The following is a 20694-nucleotide window of genomic DNA, read 5'->3' on the forward strand; positions in this document are numbered from 1 at the left end:
AGAGAGCGAGCTTGCTCCCCTGAATATCAGGAGAATCCTTTTCCAAGTCCATGTTCACCTGGTCCCTTTGCTCTCTCAAGCACATCCAGTAGCTTCCCTTTGTCTCTAGAGTAAAACATGAGTCTGTCAGAAGTGGAAATAGCTGTGGGTGTGAGGAGGAGGGACAAATCTCGGTGGCTTGATTGGCCTCCTTTTTTTTTTTTTTGAAATTCAGTAAATGTTTATTGATTGGCTGACTGAATAAAACAGTCCAGGTGAGAAGTCTGATGAGCTCACAAAAGAGTGGGATTTGGCAAAAAAGATGTTATCTAACAAAATCTGAGTAAGTTATAATCTTTTTAAACGTCTTCAACATTTTCAGAACGAAAGTAATTTAAAAAATAGATTACTGAACAGTGCACCACGGGAAGGGCAAGAAGACTGATTTTTGGTGAAGATCCAACACTTGTGTGGACCCATCGTCTGGCCCCTGGGAGACCTGAACCGCTGACTAGGGTTAGTGAGTGCTCTCTGGTTCTATAGAAACAAGCCCGTAACTTTGTGCTTTAACTAATTAATGGCCTCCTTCTGACGAAGGTCATCGGGGGGCAAGTGACAGGAGTCAGGGGTGTCACGTTGCCTCGATCTACTGTTCCCTTGGGCCCGTGCCCTTGGCAGTGTGATTTTCTTGCTCCTTCGTGAAGAGGCGAAGCACATTTCCCCTACCTTGAGTCTGGCTGGCCTCGTGACCTGCTTTGGACAAAAGAATGTGGTGGAAGTGATGGGCCTGGCCCTCAAGAGGACCACAGCTGCCCTTTCTCCTGAAACTGCCCTGGTGCCATGTGGACAAGCCCAGGCTGGCCCATTGGATGGTGAGAGACTGTAACCCCTCATGCCTGTCACCCAAGCTGACAGCCAGCTGTCCCCCAGACATGTGAGAGAGGCCATCCTAAGTCAGCCAGCCCCCAGCCTCCCTGCCAGCCAACCCTGGATGCAGGGACGAGCCAGATCAACAGAACTGTCCCGCTGACCTACAAACTTGTGAGCGATATCAGTGCTTATTGCTTTAAGCTACTACTTTTGGGATGATTTGTTATATGGCATTATTTGGCAATAGATAACCGATACGCTGGACAAGCAAGGCTGGAGGGACAATTGCAGATTAACCTGTTCAGGGTGGGGTTTAAGCCCGGACCCTGATGATGGCTGCACTGGGGCTTCCCTACAGCCGTGGCGGCTGCTGAGATGTCCAAGAAAACCCTGAGGACCTGCTCCGACCCGGGGAGGGGGCACATCTCCAGAGAGACAGTGCCCCTTCTTCCACATTGCTGACCTTTCACTAGAGCGACTGGCCACCCTTCTTGCCCTTTCCAGCCAAAGCATGCATTTCTATGTGACTCCATTCAGGGAGAGATGCACGGGGCAGCATGCATACAGCACCTCTCATTTACTGACACCCACCGTGGGTGGGCACCATGCCGAGAGTGCTGCAGGCTTTGTTTTATTTAATTCTCACAATTATCATTATCCCCATTTTAAAGAAGAGGGAGTCGAGCATCAAGATACTAAGTCACTTCTCAGTTCAGAGGCAAAACCAGAATTCAGATACAGGTTTGCTGCTTCCGACCCCCTGTTCTTAAGCATGACCTTTATAAACAAGATGAAAAGACAACATTCACAATCGGAGAAAATATTTGCAAAGGAATTTACAGACAAAGGATTAATCTCTAAAATATATAAACAGCTCATGCAGCTCAATATTAAAAAAACAGACAACCCAATCAAAAAATGGGCAGAAGACCTAAATAGACATTTCTCCAAAGAAGACATACAGATGGCCAAGAGGCACATGAAAATCTGCTCAGTATCACTAATTATTAGAGAAATGCAAATCAAAACTACAATGAAGTATCACCTCACACCGGTTAGAATGGGCATCTTCAGAAAATCTACAAACAACAAATGCTGGAGAGGGTGTGGAGAAAAGGGAACCCTCTTGCACTGTTGGTGGGAATGTAAATTGATACAGCCACTATGGAGAACAGTATAGACGTTCCTTAAATAACTAAAAATAGAACTACCATATGACCCAGCAATCCCACTAGTGGGCATATACCCAGAGAAAGCCATAATTCAAAAAGACACATGCACCCCAATGTTCATTGCAGCACTGTTTACAATAGCCAGGTCATGGAAGCAACCTAAATGCCCATCGACAGACGAGTGGATAAAGAAGATGTGGTACATATATACAATGGAATATTACTCAGCCATAAAAAGGAATGAAATTGGGTCATTTGCAGAGACGTGGATGGACCTAGAGACTGTCATACAGAGTGAAGTAAGTCAGAAAGGGAAAAACAAATGTCGTATATTAACGCATATATGTGGAATCTAGAAAAATGGTACAGATGAACCGGTTTGCAGGGCAGAAAATGAGACGCAGATGTAGAGAACAAACGCATGGACACCAAAGGGGGGAAAGCAGGGTGGTGGTGGTGGTGGTGGGATGAATTGGGAGATTGGGATTGACATGTATACACTAATATGTATAAAATAGATAACTAATAGAAAAATAAAATCTTAAAAAAATATATCATGTATTCCTGATGCTCAGAAATGTGCAGATAAAAAGTGTGATGGTTAAATTTATGTGTCGATTTGGCTGGGACATGGTGTGCTCAGATATTTGATTAAACATTATTTTGGGTGTTCCTGTGAAGGTGTTTTTTGGATGAGGTTAACATTTAAATTGGTGGGCTCTGAGTAAAGCAGATTGTCCTCCGTAGTGCGGGTGGGCCTCATCCAATCCGTTGAAGGTCTGAATAGAACAAAAAGACCAGCCTTCTCTGGGTAAGAGAAAATCCTCCAGCACTGCCTTTGGACTCCAGCTCGTCTCTCCTGGGTCTCCAGCCTGCCAGCCCACCCTGCAGATTTTGGACTTGCCAGACCCCATAATTGCATGAGCCAATTCCTTATAACAAATCTTTCTTTTTAAATACATATCTGATTCGTTCTTTTTCTCTGCAGAATCCTGACTAATTCAAAAAGTAACTTAGTGGTTTAACCAGCTTTCACTGGTTCTTTGGCTCACTCACTGGTTAGGGTCCTTGGCTTAGGTTTTCTGCTACAACATGGTCAGTCTTTGCCACATGATTTTTTTTTGGTGACAGAACATACTAACTGGTAACCAAGCTCATTTTCTTTTCTTCCTGGGATCTGGTTAGGCTCCATTTCCCAGCCTCCCCCGCACGTGCATGTGGCCAAGTGACTGGATTTCAGCTGATGTTATGTGGATGACGGGATGTACGCTGCTTCCAGGCCCGGCTCATAAAAATCCCCAGAGCCATTGTCTGTGCTCTTTCTCTCTGGTCCCTCATGCAAACCTCCAAGGTGGAGCTTTAGTTCCATTTTACAGATAGGGGAAACTGATTCAGGGATCACTTGTTCCATACCAAGCGATCAACATACCACTACCTTTGTCCATTATAATCTACTGTATTTTTCTCTCTTAAGAAAAGAATAATTGCCACCTGAGGACCATAAAATCCCCCCATATGGCAAACATTAGTTTCCAAAGTAGAAATGATTATACCAACATACAGATATTTCTTTTGCAATCTATATGATTCTCTCCACAACCCCAAATCTGTGTTACATCTATTTCTTTTAGCTGAAGGGGAAATTTTAAATAATGAAAACTTGTGTCATCCAGGTAGCGGACTAGAAATTTTTTTAAAAACTCACAACTTTGTGGTATTTCTCCAGTGGCTCAGAAGAACTCACAAAATTAAACTCTGTTGGATTTCACTGTGCTTTGGATTGGCTAGAGAGAGGGGGTTGATTGCAAAGACCAACTTTTGAACTGATGTCGGCTTATGAGGTAGTCTCAACGCTCACATGAAAGAAAAACTTAGATTAGATTTTGAAGGCAGTTTGGATTTTGTTATCCAGGAGGCAATTTCAGAATTAGTCCGTAAAGACAGAAGGGAAAGATGTTTGTCGATTTCTAAGCCATTACGTGTCCCCAGGGTAAAGTATTGGTTTCCATCACTGTGCTAATAGCCAACCAGAGAGAGCAATTTTCCCCCCATGTTCTTTTTTAGGCCTGTTTATTGGGTTCTTCAGAATAAAATATGACTTTTAATTAAAAAAAGTTAATCACTGAAAATCTTTCTTATTTGAAGGTTTAACTAATGCTATCAATCAAACGTGCTCACATAGAGACAGATGATCCTTGGCATCCATTTATCCATACTTCCCTTCATTTTGGTTGCTTGAATAATAAATGTCTTCTCTCTTCCTGAATTTACAGTAAACTTTTGTGACCAGGAATTGCATCTAATCCAGAATCTCTTACTCTTTAGGGCGTAATAGATAGAGCATGCTGCACCCAGTGGTGCTCTGTCAATATTGCCGATGGTGGGGATGACATTTCAGTGGTGCATGCCTGTCAAAGAAATGCTATGCAAGAGAGAGTTTTATGGACAACAGCACAGCAATGGAATACAGATCTGCAGTGCATCACCAAACATTGACCTAAAACCCAGCAAGGCTGGAAGATTATTGACAAAGTGTGAGCCGCAAACCTTGGGAGAAGCAGGCAGCTCTGAAATGGACAGATGTCAAGGGCACTCAACATCTTGGCATGGCTGAGAAAGTATGCCACCCATCCATCAACCAGCCAATCAATATTTATTGAACGCCAGAAAAAAATGTGATACTAGATCCTGATACCTCATAGCAAATCAGTTATAGCTGTGTTGCATATTATTGATGCTGATTAAATATGTATTATTTTCTACCTTTTTGCAGTTTGGGTTATTGTTGCTACTGTGGCTGTTATTATTTTGCTTGGTCGTCTGTATTTCTCTGATTGCAAGCTAGGAGGAAATGATACTCCTTTTCCAAATTTCTCAACTGTGTTTCAAATACATACCTGGAGCGCAGATACCGCATACAATTATCAAATGGTTCACAGTAGAATAAATACACTTGCTCTGCCGAAAAAGGAATAATCCTACAAAATCAAATGAAGCACAGGGCAAGGAGTTCTAATATACAGGTCCCCTAAAAGCAGTTCTGCATATGTATGAAATTTGCCTTCATAAGGAGTCCTTGGCTTGGAGTTTTAAGTATGTTCTTAAAGAAGCGTACACTTGAAGGAAAACAAGTTAACCTATAAGCACAGAGAGGAGATATGATGGTTTAAAGTGTGAGGAAAGCCCAGGGGAGACACGCGGCTATTAAACTCAGTTTCTCAACCAAGGGGAACGTTCTCCTTGCTTGCTTTTGAGAGCGCCCCTGGTAGAGCGTTTTATTTTCTACTTTCCACAGCAGTGAGAAGCCAGTGATGGAGAGCGTGGCCTTTTCTGGGCTGGAATTGCCTCTGCGTTCTAACCGGCCTGTGTGGCAGGCAGTGTGGCTGGAGATGCAGCGGCAAACCCACTGCTGGTCAGAATCGGGCGGCCCTTCATTGGAGTTTCGGTGCCGAAACTAGCTTATCCAAGAGCCCCGAGTCTGCTGAGCAAAGATGGGGTATTGGGACTGGTGCCCAAGCCCAGAAGAGAACACCTGAAGAAACTGGCAGGCCAGAGGCTCAGGCTGCCTGCTCCAGCCAAGGGCAAGTGCTCAAGGCTCTCAGAGCTTCTGGGCAGCGGCATTCCTAGAGTGCAATGGGAGAATCGTCCTTGTCTACGCCCCACACCCAGTTTCCGACCCAATCACAAGATCTCTCCTCTTTTCTCCTAGCAACCTGTCCAAACCTTTCATGCTCACCTCCTCCATGAAGCCTTCTCAGATTGCTGCCTTCTGCACCAGTCTCTAACTCCAGGACCAGTTATCCAGGACACCTCCTGAACACGTCTGTACCTCCTGCCTCTGCTTCTTTGCCTAAATTGTACCCTCACCCCAGAATACACTCCCCTCCCCTCCCAACTCTACCTAGTACCTTCATTCAAATCCCAGACCAAATGCCACATCTTCAAGGAAACCTGTCCCAGTTTCCCCAGCCAGAGATAACTTCGCATTTCTCCACGCTCTCTCTCCAAAGCACTTTTATTATGAGGCAGTGCTTGTAATGGCCCCTCACTGGTGTCAAATCCTGTCTCCAACACTTGTTAGCTGCGTGACCTTGCACACATTACTTAATCTTTCTGTGCTTCGGTTTCCAAAATAGGGATAATAATGTTCACACCTATTTCAGAGGGTTAGATTGAGAATTAATACGTGCAAAGCACTAAAACAGTGCCTTAAACATAGTAATTAATAGGCGTTCGCTTTCCTTGTATGATTTCAGCCCTGGCTACACTTAGCACTGCAGTGATTCGGGCTGCTGTCGCCTCCTCATGGGACATTGCAAGCGCCTCAGAAGCTTAACCACCAAAATGAATAGTTTCATGAGTACCAAGCTAAAGGCCCAGTTCTGTTTATCTCTTTTTACGTCCTACGCTTTTAAAATTTACTTTTTGTTATAGAAAATATCAGAATAGACAAAAGTAGAGTGAAATCTCATGTAACCATCATCCAGCTTTTTTTTTTTTTAATTAATTAATTAATTTATTTATTTATTTTGGCTGTGTTGGGTCTTCGTTTCTGTGCGAGGGCTTTCTCTAGTTGTGGCAAGCGGGGGCCACTCTTCATCGCGGTGCGCGGGCCTCTCACTATCGCGGCCTCTCTTGTTGCGGAGCACAGGCTCCAGACGCGCAGGCTCAGTAGTTGTGGCTCACGGGCCTAGTTGCTCCGTGGCATGTGGGATCTTCCCAGACCAGATCTCCAACCCGTGTCCTCTGCATTAGCAGGCAGATTCTCAACCACTGCGCCACCAGGGAAGCCCCATCACCCAGCTTTAACAATTATTAACTCATGGCCAATTATATTTCCTTTAAACCCCCCTTTACTCTCTTTCCTTCTTCTACAAGCCCCTAGTTATACTGAAAGAAATACTAGGCATAATATTCATCCAAGAGGGAATTTTTAATAAACTTATCTTACACTCAAGGGAAGGATGCTATCTTCAAATTCTATTTGTGCCAAGCAGGAACCACCTCCAGGACAGACACGACTTTTCGGACCACAGATCCTCCCAGGGCTGTGGCCTGAACTTTGACCCGCCTTCCTCTCATAATCACTTACAACAGTAGTTTTGTTTCGAGAAGCCGTGATTTGAACCGTGGTACCGTCCAGTCTTTGTAATAACAAGTCATGATAGATGAGGATCTTTGAAAATGACTTGATAATTGTGAAAAACCCCATTTATGGGTCAAAGTGGCCACTGTGTCTTGAGTCATTGGTTCCTTAAGAGGCAAGGATCATACTTGCCTGACTCACGATGACTGTGTCTCAGGCAGTTGGACACTTGGGGATTCCACCTCTGGCAATGAAGAATTTTAGTGCCCTGGGCTTCCCTGGTGGCACAGTGGTTAAGAATCTGCCTGCCAATGCAGGGAACACGGGTTCGGGCCCCGGTGCGGGAAGATCCCACAAGCCGCGGAGCAACGAAGCCCTCGTGCCACAACTACTGAGCCCTCGCGCCTAGAGTCCGTGCTCCACAACAAAAGAAGGTACCGCAGTGAGAAGCCCACGCACCGCAACGAAGAGTATTCCCCGCTCGCCGCAACTAGAGAAAGCCCATGCGCAGCAATGAAGACCCAATGCAGCCAAAAATAAATAAGTTAAATAAATTAAAAAAAAAAAAGAATTTTATTGCCCTAAGTGCTCATTAGTCCTAGAGGATCTTAGCCAGTTTAAAATTGAACTTTCAAGAACAAGTTTGCAAATGAAATTATTTAAGGTAGAGGACATCTCCGTTTTGCTTTTGTTTTTGTTTAAAGAATATTCTTACAGCTCATCACACAGGAAGACTTACTGGTGGGGGGTTGTGTTTGGGTTCAGAAAATGGGATGGAGGGAACCATTCTGTTGGTTATATTTTTGTGCCTGGGTCCATCCATTGAAGATGAATTTAGTACCTACTAGCTGCAGAGAGAAAGCTAGGAGCTGGCACGCGTGTTGCTACTGCCCTTTTTGATAGCGTGTGGACAGCTGGTGACCGATGGTGCTGAAGCCACGGCCACCCTCGTTGTCCTTCTCAGCACAAGGTTCCAGGCTGCTGTTAATAATTATGTCTCGCCTCTGGCTTAGTGACTTCACATCCCTGTGTCTGAAAACGGTTTATTAGCTAAGGGTATGCAAGGATCTAGGTGAGTAAGAGACACTTCAAGTCAAAAGTTCTCTGGCCTTTTTTATACACCCTCACCCCCTCAAACGCACACTTCCAAACCCTGCATGATGATTTTAAAGCTGCAGATGGGGTTGATAGAGAGTGAACTGTGCTCTTGGATATTAGCAATGATCTTTTAAAAATGTTACAAATTCGAATTGTGTTTCCCCCTTTATTCTTTTCTGCATTTTCTGTAATTACCAAGCCCCGTGTGCTCTGTCTGTGCCCCACACAGTCTCTGGTCAACTTGCTAACTGTAGGAACAGAGTTTAAGCTACCTGGTCCACTGGGGACCCATCCCTGGCCACTCTCTGGTCATCATGCCTTCTGTCTTTTATAATAAAGATGATGCTTATAAAAGAAGGGTAAAATTTGGGTTTAGAAACACTTACAGAGCTTGGGTTCAAGTGTCGGCTTTGATATTTACTGGTTGTTTGTCCAGGGAAGTCAGGCAACTTTTCTGAGCCTGTTTCCTTGTCACTAAACTGAGGATGACAGCATTTGTTTCATCTACGTTGAGTTTGTCACGAGAAGTAGAAGAAATGAGTAAAGTGCTGTACACACAATATATTTTTATATCATTAATTGAAGTTCATATGTTCTCATCAGCTCCACTCAAAAACATCAATAATGGGGAAGCACTAGGTTTAGAACTGAGTCAATTTTGATTGAACAAGCCACGTGCCTTAATTCCTTGATATTTCTTACATGTGATCAACAACTTAGGCAAGAATTTTACTTGGAGAAGAAAGAGACTGCATTTACACGTTTTGTAGCAAAACAGGCTGAAGAAAAATCACACTTTTGGATGAACCATTCATTGGGTAGTGTTACATAACAGGATGCCAAGCAGTATTTCAAACCTAGAGTTAACAATACTGTACTGCATATTTGAAAGTTGCTAAGAGAGTTGGTCTTAGAAGTACTCATCACAAGGAAAAAAGTTTTTTTATGTGACTATGTGTGGTGTCAGATATTAACTAGACTTACAGTGGTGATCTTTTTGCAGTATATACAAATATGGAATCATTATGCGGTACAGCTGAAACTAATTATACCTCAGTTAAAAAAATACCTCAAACCTCTGCCAATTATGCTTACTGTTTTGTCAAAAGGGACTACATGAGCTGTTATAAGGTTACAGCAAAAACACTTTGCAAAAACATATAGACACAGACCCCTGGGGCAAAAGAGCTCTCTGCAATAGTTTCAACAGATTAAGTAAAACCCATTTGTTTACAATCAACTTGTGGTGGGTTGAGAAAGGATTTCTTATTATTCCTATTTTTTTTTATCTTTAATAAGGTGGCAAATAATTCCTAGTTCAACAGAACAAAATAGTCAAGAGATAATTCTAGAAGAGCGTTGCCATATTAAAAAAAAAAAATCAAGAATTTAAAGAATGTAGCCACGAAGAAGGAAAAACAATCACCATATAATTTAGCAAGGCATTGAGAGCATTTTGCTGGTGATATTTAAGCCTTAAAAACACAACAGAGAGAAATAAAACCCCACACTTGACGTCCCAGACACCTCAGGAGGCCCCATTTACCTGTTAAACCAGTCATCTGTGTATCGAGGGTAAGGATAGGGGTCGTTGCTGCTGAAGTCGTAGCTTGCTTCGGCGTTCTGCAAAACACAAGGTGTGTCATTAGGTCATAAAGCCAGAGGCACGGGCACAAGAGGATCCAAGAGATGCAACCGTCTTATGTGGACGGTCCCTCCGTGGAGGGCTGTGTTAACATTCTCTCTGGACCAGCCCTTGAGGAGGTGACAGAGCAGACGTGTGTCCGTGGAGGGTTCTATCCTCCCGTTATCCTCTTTTCCAGACTCCCTCATCCCATCCTATTCCAGGCCCTCAAAGGGTTAGCAAATTTGCGTCCTGTGCTACCCAGGACTGTCTCCATTTTAAGCTGAGTGACACTTGTGGGTCAGTGGGTCTCCCCCGGAAGCCAGGACTCTCGTTAAGCTTCCTTGCACTGATGGCCAGAAGGATCTAGTTCTCATGTCACAAGTGAGGCAGCCTCTAGAGTTTTCTTGCTTTATGCAGAGCTCACTCCAGCTCCCTGCTTCAGGCTGACAGAGGCTTGTCTCCTTTACATTTACAGGTGTTAAACCCAAGCCCCGAATACTGGCCATGATATCAACCTCATTTATTCACTCAACAAATATCATTGAGTCTAATATATGCCAGGGACTTTCCCAAGTATGGGAATACAATGGTGACATCCCTGCCCACATGTCAATTACAGCCTGGTTGGGGGACAGACATCAATCCCACACAAAATAGTTGATTGCAAACAGGAGTGCTCTTAACACTACAAGATACAATGAGAAGTTTAAATTCTGTTCAGTCCAATACCTCCAGTTTTCCCATTGAGAGTCTTTCCCCACAGAAATCAACTACCTATTCACTTAAAATGATTTCATGCTTTAATTTTGTCCATTTAGGTCTTCAGTTGGTCAGCCTTTTATTTTGGTCCATGACGGGAGATGGTCCCCCACCATCTGTTGGCTAATCCCTTCCTTCCTCTCTGCCTGTCAGTTGCCCAGGGATGCTGAGCTCCGTGAAGCTCCTCTCTCCTCATCCCATCCTCCCTCCTTTGTTTCTGAGGTGTGCAGCCAAGACCCTGGATGGTTTCCTGGTCCGCAGTATACACTGGGCTGGGAAACACTGGGTTAGACACATATTCCAGCTGGGAAATTTCTCAATTCCATGGGCCCTGAGACGTTTTAGAGAATTGTGCTCTTTTATGAGTCAAAACACTTTAGTTTGTAAACTTAATGTATTAGTGGCATAATGGTTTTAAGAGCAAATTGACTAGTTCCATGAGTTTATGTGTTTCCATTTGCTGGATGACAAAGGGCCATCAGTAGCTGGAATGACCAGAATTGTAATACTAATTTATTTTTTAAAATGTGCTTGGGGCAGAATTCACCTTGAAATTTGTTTAAAATTTTTTTAACTTAAAAGTTTTTAGCTTTATTGAGGTATAATTCTTATACAAAAAATTCCACACATTTAATGTCTACATCTTGATATGTGTACACTCATGATGCCATCACCATAACCAAGGTACTAAACATACCCACCACCTTCAAAATTTCCTTGTGTTCTTTTGTGTCTGTGTGTTCTTCTTTTTTTTTTTGGTAAGAACATTTAACGAGATCTATCCTCTGAACATATTTTACAGTGTATAATACCGTATTGTTGACGTCACATGGCAGAGGTCTAGAACTTATTCATTTGCATAACAGAAACTTCATACCCATTGAAAAACAATTCCTCATTTTTCCCTCCCCCACCTTTCTATTCAAAATTTGGACCAGTCACTTATCTTGGGCATTGAACATGGCTATCCTGTGTTCTAGAATCTAGGTTTTCCTTCAAACCCTAGTCTTTAGAGAGGATGTGTTCCTGTCTCCACTGGCCATAATTACTGGCAAATACCCAGGTCTGCTCCTCCCCCACTTAGATCCCAAACTACCTTCATTCACCTTTAAAAGTTTAATTCTCTATCTGGGCTATAATCCCAGTCTTTGGGAGACCCTCTCAGATTTGGCATATTTTTTTTTCTTGATGTTTCTTGAGCTATTTGGATCTCACTTCTTTTGAGGGATACTATTTTGAAAGTAACTTATTCGTCTTCCCTAAGTATGTTCAATTACCCCAATCTTCCCTGAATTTTTGAGACAAGAGCATGCTTAGGTAGAGCTGGTGGGGATGGAATATTAAGAGGAACACAAGTTAATAGTTTTTCTTTGGGGTTTCAAAGCTGAGGTTGAAAGTTAAGCGATAGATCTGGAAGACTATTTGCTAGGCCTGGTTTGTTTCTCTGTAGAAGAAATGAAAATGGCCCAGTCTAAGGTGAATTGAATAGAAAATTCATTGAGTAGCACTTGTGTAGGGCCCTCAGAGGGAGCCCTGAGTGCTACCTCTCTCTTCTGAGCTGTGTTCTTGGAGTGGGAAGGGGGTGTGTTGGGATGTCCAACCTCAGAGATGTCTGGGACTCATCCTAGGACAGGGGCGTGGAGCTGAGGACCAGAGGTAGCTCCATGAGGCGTCTTAGCTGAGGGACTCGGGGACACCTCACTCCGTGTTCCTGTGACGCTCACTGCAGAACAGGAAACAGCAGAATATCGTGTAGGAGGCTGAGATTAGTGAGAACACGACAGAGAGAACCAGCTGCCCTAGGAAGTCCAAGGGTCACGACAGTGAGGATCCAGGGTTCAGGCAGGATCTGCGTGAAGTGATGACCGAGGCCAGTGGGGTGGGGATGCAGCAGTAGTTTCCACGGTGGACAGATGATGAGACGTGAGCTCCGGGAGCCCATCCCCTCTTCTTGATGCTGTGCTACTCCTTTGCAACTTGAGGGTGGAGGCAGGAGGGTGGGAGCAAAACCTGTGTTGGCCAAGGTCAAATTTCTACCATCGGTGCCAGTAGGTTGTTGGAGAGAAATTAAATTCCACTAGAGAAAAATAAAATCAGAATTTTCTGCACCTTTGTGTTTGCTGCCTAAGCAATTGACCTATTTCACCAGCTTTCCGCCCTGGCTCACCTTTCTTGCTCACAACTGTCACCTGCGGTCTCGGCCGAGGTCTTTGGCTCTGATTTCTGGTTCTGGAGAAAATGGCTTGCCGCGAGGTGGGTGGAGTCAGAGGGGGGAACTGGAGAGTTCAGACAGCAGAATTTGTTCCTGAGAATCCACGGGACTCTGAGACCACTTTTACAGCAAGAAGAAAGATCATGTATTGTCTGCAGTCAAATTCACCTCAATGTTGAGATGGATGAGGACTTAGGAATTCTAATTTGTTGTCTTTACAATTAATTTGATGACTAATGCTAATTCCTTGTGTAATAGTATAGGCTGAGGCTGAGTATTAAGGAAGGCAAACAGGTATTCTTCTTTGGTTGTATATTTCCTGGCAAAAAATCAAATGGCTTACAGCAAGAAAGAAGAATGAGCAATTTTTTGCAAGGGTTCTGTTTATACTTTTATAGCCCAAACCGACGAGTCATTTATTGATCTGAATTACAATGTCGTCTTCCATAAAACTGTTTGTGTACAGGAATAAATTAAACTGGTCTTAGATTATACTGGAATTTTCTAAAATATCCATTAATATAGACATGTGGGAGGAAGTGGAGTCTCTGTAGATTTAATGCTCTGGTATCCTAGGCTAAGCCAGAAGTTTGTTTTGGTTTGAATTCTGTAACTTCGTCCTAAAATGCATTAGTCTATTTTCTTTTAGAAAATACTAGCTGTTTAGTGAACATAATTTAATCATTGATGATTCAGTATCAGGATGATTCAGAGTCACCATTAAGAACTTGAATTATCATTGTACCATTGTGGAGAAAGTAGGAAGATTGGGCTGAATCCAAACTGACCTCAGGGCATCCCTGGAAGTTATTTCTAGAAGAAACTTCTGATAATGGCTCATTTTCTCTTTAAGAGTTGAGTGCAGGCAAAAAAATCCCTCTAGCAATTAGTATTTCTAAAGCTTAGTGTCTGAACACTTGAATGCATAGTCAGAAAGCAAGGCTAGATTAACTCTCAGCAAAGAAGTTTAATAATTATGCTTTTGGCTGTTGTTTGCGCTGCGCACTTTCCCATCAGATGGCCTGCCCGCACACTAGGCTAAGTAAGGACAAGGGACTTACTTATTTTCATGATATCTTCTGACTCCGTTATAGCTGAGGTGCTGCCATCAAAGGCACAGGCTGACAAATGGCACCTGTCTGATGCTATGGCTGGTCTCACCTTGGAAGCTGGTGGTGGACCCAGTGGCAATCATGTTTGTTGCTTTAACATTTTCAGAGGAGCTTCTGAGGCCCTTGAGACTGAACTCAACTCTAGCACTGCCACCCTTAACCCCCAAATCTGGAATTTACTGCCTCTGGGACAAGTGGACTTTCCTTGCTGGGTAGCCCAAGACAGATGTATCTGCAGGTGTCAGCTTGAAGTAGGGGAAGGAAGAGAGGCATTAAATCAGACAGATCTGGTTTTGAACCCAGGCTATTTGGTCTTGGCAATATTCTTGTTTTCTGGTAACTGAGGTTTTCCTGATCTTTAAAATGCAGACAATAAAAAAGTAACTGGTTGGTTGTTGTGAGGATAAAAGGAAGGAAGGGATGTGGGCCAGCTAGCACACTGCGGACAATGTCTCACCTCTTTCTTCTGCTTTTGTGTCCTCTACTTTCTTTGATCACCTACGGCAAGAGTCACAAAATATGACCCAAAGGCCAAATCTGGCCCACCACTTGTTTTTGTAAATAAGGTTTTATTGGAACATAGTCATGTGCATTTGTTTATGGGTTGCCTAGTGCTGCTTTCACAATATAACAGCAGACTTAAGTTGTTGTGGCAGAAGCCTACCAATCTTAAAATATTTACCATATTTTATAGAAAGTGTTCATCAACGCTTGACTGGCATCCTAGGCCTTTGGGCGCCCAGGCTGCCTGCTGATAGCCTGAGGCTTGCGCTACAGCACCTCACCCAGTCCTGCCTTCCTGGGAGGCTCCTTTGCCCTGAGACATACCTGTCCCATGGCCCTTTCTCTCTAGGTGAGCTGCAGCTGCCGAAAAGGAATCTGATACAAACTAACCTCACTATGTTGCTAAGAGTCTGAAGTTTACCTGTCCTGGGCCTCTCAACAATCAAAAGTAGGTTATCGGGTGTTCCTGTGGCCAGAAATGGGGGCTCAGCCCACTGGGGTGCTTGTGGAGGCTGTGAGGGCATCCCGCTGGGATGGCGGGGAAGCCCCACCATCGTCCCCACCACCCATCTGCCCATCATGGGTTGAAGGCTAGTCCTAGGGGCACCGACCCTCTAGTTCAACTGTCTTTCCATCTACAATTATCCTGTCTGTGCCCACGGTCAGAACATCACCCTTGGCATGTGTTTGCAGTAAACAGCATGTGCCCAGGTGATATGGGCACACGTGGTGTCTGCTACACAAGGGCTCACCCATCTTTCATTTTTAAACCTGATGTTGCTTTGACATTCTGACAATACCAGGCTTTCGTAATAGACCAATGTATTTAATATAAAGGTCCGTTGGTGTGATTGAATTTTTTAGAGCACTAAGGAGCAAACTCTGTGGTCTGACTATAAAATTAGGTAAGTGGCATTTTTTTTTAAACATCTTTATTGGAGTATAATTGCTTTACAATGGTGTGTTCGTTTCTGCTGTATAACAAAGTGAATCAGCTATATGTATACATATATCCCCATATCTCCTCCCTCTTGCGTCTCCCGCCCACCCTCCCTATCCCCCCCCTCTAGGAGGCAAGTGGCATCTTTAATCAGGGCTGCCTTGCACAGCCGTGCAGGTCATGCCTTCACAAGCAGCCACGCCCAAGGGGAGCAATGAGGGGCTGCACTGGACTCGCAAGCCTGTGCCCTGGGGAGGGGCTTGAAAAACTAATCAGTCCACCTGCCCGGAGGAGCCACCTTTTTCTCATTTGTCTGCCCAGAAGGGGGCACATTTTCTAATCTATTTGCCCAGAAGAAAGTGCTGTTTTGCAATTCACCCACCAGAAAGGGGCACTTTTTTCAATTTCACAAGAAGGCACTTAAGTACTAGCATGTCTATGAGCCACGGCAAGAAATGCGTCTCCTAGTTACAGCCATGTACAAGCTCAGACCGCAGAGAAATTGAACCAGGGAGACAATGTGGCCCCTGTGAGATGTCAGGTAATACCAGACTCACATAATATCTCAGGCAATAGGAGTTTGTGACTATGGGTAGAGCATGGCATAGGATACGTTGGCAATGTAATTCCGCAGCTATAGGCACTCAGAACAAGAAAGTACATTGCATATGTCCCTTTATTCCAACTTGCTACTTTTCCTAAAGGCATTTAATCAAATAACCCAGCTAGGAGCTGTGTAACGGTATTAGCTGAAATTGCACTGTGCTCACGGATTAATGAAGCAGGAATGAGCTTCCCCAGATAGACTCTCCGGCTGCAACCATATTGCCCCAGAACAAAGCTCCTCTGTATGGAAACTGAGCAGCAAAAGGGTCCAGTCCACTAGAGCCGAAAGAATTTTGCTTTGCACCTACTTGCATTTAACATGGTCACGGCAGAAATTTCCCGACTGTGCCTATTTGGATTTTCCTCAAATAATTCTCCCACATGCACTGGTTTAATGATAATGTTCAGCTCATTTTTGACTAAAACCAGCATTAAAGGGATTTATGTCTATCTTAAGTCTGGCTGTAAAACTTAATGAAATTTAACATTTCTCCAGCACACACACACCAAAAAAAGATGCATAGTCAGAAAATTGTTTGAAATCTTTCTTCTATACTCCTAAGATTTCCAGAGTCATGTGTTTTTCCAGGGACGGAGTGTTCTCTGTGGATTTGACACCCCTTACCATCACCTCTTTCTTGCTCCTAGACATTCCAGCAACTTCCCTAGTCACTGGATTACTGTCTGGGTAAGAGGAGCGTAATAGCCAGGCCGGGCAGGTACCACCAAGCCTAAGCCACGTCCTGGACCGCTATGCTTTTTAGTTTCCAAAGCTGAGCGGCTCCATTCTTTGGCCCTAATGTCACTCTTATCAGCCGATCTGAGGGAGGTTCTAAGAACTAAACATAACAGGAGGTAATAATAATAATAATGTAAATTCCTAATGGTTAACACAGTGCCCTAAGTTAATAGAGTGCCTTTACGTTTTTCAAAGCAGGTTACGTTCTCTTATTTTATTTAATATTCTCCAAAACCCTGTGCGGGTAGGAGAGCAGACACATTGAAGGCAGAAGTGGGGCAGTTACTATCTCTAAGACACGATCAAGGCAGCCCCTCTGGATGGCTTTAGAGCTATCTCTGCCTGCTCACGTCTTCTTAGTCCGTCTTACTGCTTTGGAAGGCCAACGAAGCCTGTCTCAGGCTAGATTGAGGCCAGTTCCCACTCATGAATTTTAATAGCTGCCCTAAAAGCATGAATTCCTGGGGCTGAACTGATGCATGGAGGAGAAGCTGCAACTCACTGTGATTAATCTCCAAGCGCTGACTCTGAGACAGGGTCCAACACTTGTTTGGAAAATATTTACATCTTTTTTTCTCACCAGCTGACAACTCAAATTTAGCATTTCCTTCAATTATGGATGTGAACTACAGGTCACAATATTACTAGCAGTGCCTGAGAGCTTGTCACCAACATGTACTTTCATACCGCATTAAAACTATTACAGATTTGCTGAGATATCTTTTCTACTCACTCCTGCCTGGCACTAGATTTCGTTATTTAGTGCATTTATTAAGAGGGATACATACTACTGTTTTGCAAAAGCATATTTTTAATCTTTTGATAACTGTTTCAATATAATTGCTTTTCCTTGGTTATCCTATGCATTTTGTTTCATGAATTTAAAATATTATCCTGAGTATGAGAAGAAAGACATACTTGTGTACATAGGTAGGTGGTGTGCAAACTGGTGTAATCTCTTCAAAGAGAAATTTGGCAATATCTATCAGAATAAAAGATGCACAGACTCTTCGACCAAGCGATCCCACCTGTAAGAATCTCTCCTAAAGGTATACTTGTACGTATATGAAAGATTTGTGTTTAAATGTGTTCACGGCAGCATGATTGTAAAAGTGAAAGACCAGAAGCGGCTTGTGCCCCACATGGGGGATGACGTAAGTCAAGGATGGTGCAGCCACACAATGCAAAACAGCAGTCCCAGCAAAGAACAAGGTACGTGGCCTGCAATGTACTCCTTCCCAAGAAATATTAAGTAAAAAAGACAACGTGTAAAACAGAGTGCATGGTGAGCCCCCATTAGCATAGAAGAGAAGGATACACTTGATGGTAAATGCATAAAGTATTTCTGGAAAGATACACAAGAGCCTTTTTATACTGCTTTGTGTCTAGGGAGAGGCCCAGGGCCTGGGGTGGAAGGAAGACAGATTTCATTGCATTGCCTTTTGTTTTGTGTGTTTTTCTGACATAATGATAACAACAGGTAACACATATTGAGCGCTTATTTTGTGCAAGGGGCTCTTTTAGACGCTTCGTCTGCATTTGCTCCTCCCTGCGATGTCCTTATGTGGTAGGACTCTTATTATCACTCTCATTCTGGGAGCAAGGAGACTGAGTGAGGCACAGAGAGGTTGACTATTTCCCCTGAGGTCACACAGATATAAAAAGGGGGCACAGCAGGGACTTAGACCAGGCAGTCTGGTCCCGGAGGCCTCTCCCCTAACTCCTCAGTCTTGCCTCTGCATTAGAATCACAATGTCACATTTTACGTGTGTTGCTTAAAAGAAAAACAATCAGCAAATAAAAGAGAATAATTCAGTGGGTTTATTCCCTGAAATATCAATGGGTCATTCTGTCCAAATCCAAGCATATGAACCGAGATAAGAATTTACCTCCCGACCCTGGGACACACCTCACTAAAGAGCCGGGAAGCTCGTCTCTTACTTTGTCTGATCCATTCATTTGATAACAGCATGGTTTTATTTAGTGACTTTTCTATCCAAGGCTTAAACCAACAAATATGCCTCCAAAGAGAAAGCTAATTCCCCTGTTTTCGACAGCCAGGTTCAACCTGTTCTGATTTTCTCTGTTGATGATGCTTTTCCTCTTAGAAGTAGGAAAACAAACATCACCCTGTTTACAGACAGATCACATGGATGACTGGATTCCCCAGAAACTGAGATCTAGGAAATACTTCCTTTTTTGTTCCATAGCCCCATCTGCACTAGTTGGTGACCCTTGGGTTTCTGGGTACAACTTGAACTTCATTGGCTGGGAATGGTGTTCCCTGAGGTGCTTGCATGTGGTGCCTTCAATACCTGGCATCGCAGAACTTGACTGTGACTCCTTGCAAAGCACCCCTCCGATCCTTCTTATTATGCCAACGACAAGCCTCCATTAAGTGCGCCCGTGTCTTTAATTCCTCCCTATTCCTTGCAAATCCATCTTCTTATCTGACAGGGGCAAGCATTGGCAGGCAGCAACATCCAGCTTGAGTTGCTTTCATTGTATTTATTTTGACAGGTACTTCTATATATGTTGAGGGATATTGGTTGTTTTTCTATTTGAAACAGTGATTTATAGTTTCCCTTTCAAATACATCCATCTATGTGAAAAAAGTGAGTCTATTGAAGGAAACATGCTAGGTAAGTAATAGCACCGATAGCAAAAATTGTGCAAGTGTGTTATGACTGGTGGATGACGGGGAAACACTGGAATAAAGAGATGGTGATGTTTATGGCTTTGACTCCTCTAGTTACCAGCAGATCCACCCTTAACAGTGGCTCGAGAATTGAGTGTCTATTTGGGGGATTTGTAAGAGTAATGGAAAAAACTTTCTGTCTTCAAATTTCAGCCCTGTCAGTTGTCATTTCAACGTTGTGAATTTAATCCTTGACAGTCTGTAGACTGTTGGCCTTCAAAGGTGTTCAATCATTCATGCATTCGGCCGATCATTTATTTATTCATGGAACACATATTTATTGAGTACCAACTATTTACCAAACATTGTGCAATAGCAAGTTCCCGTTGGAAAAGAAGATGCCCTTGGCTGGGGTATCTTGCCTTTAGCCCTCACGAGCTAATACATCAGCCAGGGACTGACACCTGAGGTTCCAATGAATTTATTGGCTAACAGCGGTTCTCAACTCAGGCTGCTCAATAGAACAACCTGGGGAGCTTTTAGAAATATGAATACTTGAGTGACCCCAAGATTTTGATTTAATTCATCTGGGGTGGGGCTTGGGCATCAGTAGTTTAAAAAAGGACACAAAAACTCTTCAGGTGGTTCTGATGAGACAAGGTCGAGAACCACTGAGCTGACATCTCTGTTCACCGCTCAAGTTCCGGCCCCCCTGCTGCTTAGTGTCTGGTCTGTGGACCAGAAGTACTGACATCACCGGAGAACTTGTTAGCATTGCAGGACTTCAGGCTGTACCCGAGACTGGCAGAATCTGAATCTGCGTTTTAGCAGGATCTCCAGGGAATTCATGTGTGCGCACTGATTCTTTTATTTATAAAACGAGTGCATGTTTGCCTTTGGCCCGTTCACTTCCCCTTAATCTCCTACTTTCCTTCCTCCCTCTTCTACCTAAATTCTATAACAGAAAGAAATTGAATTTGAGAAGCCATTCATACTTTAGCATGGATAAGTTCAGTACACTGCCCTTCCCAGTATTATTTGCTTTAACAGAAGAGCATGGACATTGGAAAAAGCTATAGTTCTCAATCTCTAATAGCAGAGATTGAAGGGTGGTATTTTGGGAGCATCAGGAATTTCTTGGCATCTCTTAGGCTGAAGTTCTTTTTATGGAGAAGTTCAGTTCTAAGAACAGAGCTGTTGCAATGAATTCCTTTGGTTGGGAAGGGAAGGCCTGATGAACCAAAGAAAACCAAAGAAAGCAAGATAAAGTGTGGCTATTTTGCACAATATGACTGGATTCCCTGTGCTCCTGGCAGGTGAGGGCTCTTGGGGCAGTGGGGAGTTGATTCTGC

The 20694-nt window shown here is 43.5% G+C and overlaps 1 protein-coding gene across 1 annotated transcript in view; it reads right to left on the minus strand.

Annotated features, from left to right (window-relative positions):
- PCSK2 (proprotein convertase subtilisin/kexin type 2) overlaps positions 1–20694 on the minus strand; it is a 220554-nt gene that overhangs the window by 47544 nt on the left and 152316 nt on the right. The window contains exon 6 of the mRNA XM_082431692.1: positions 9752–9828. Coding sequence (XP_082287818.1) covers positions 9752–9828 — 77 coding nt within the window. The remainder of the gene's footprint in view (positions 1–9751; positions 9829–20694) is intronic.

The sequence above is a fragment of the Balaenoptera physalus genome (genome assembly GCF_965194825.1).
Source record: "Balaenoptera physalus genome assembly, chromosome: 16".
Classification (NCBI taxonomy): domain Eukaryota; kingdom Metazoa; phylum Chordata; class Mammalia; order Artiodactyla; family Balaenopteridae; genus Balaenoptera; species Balaenoptera physalus.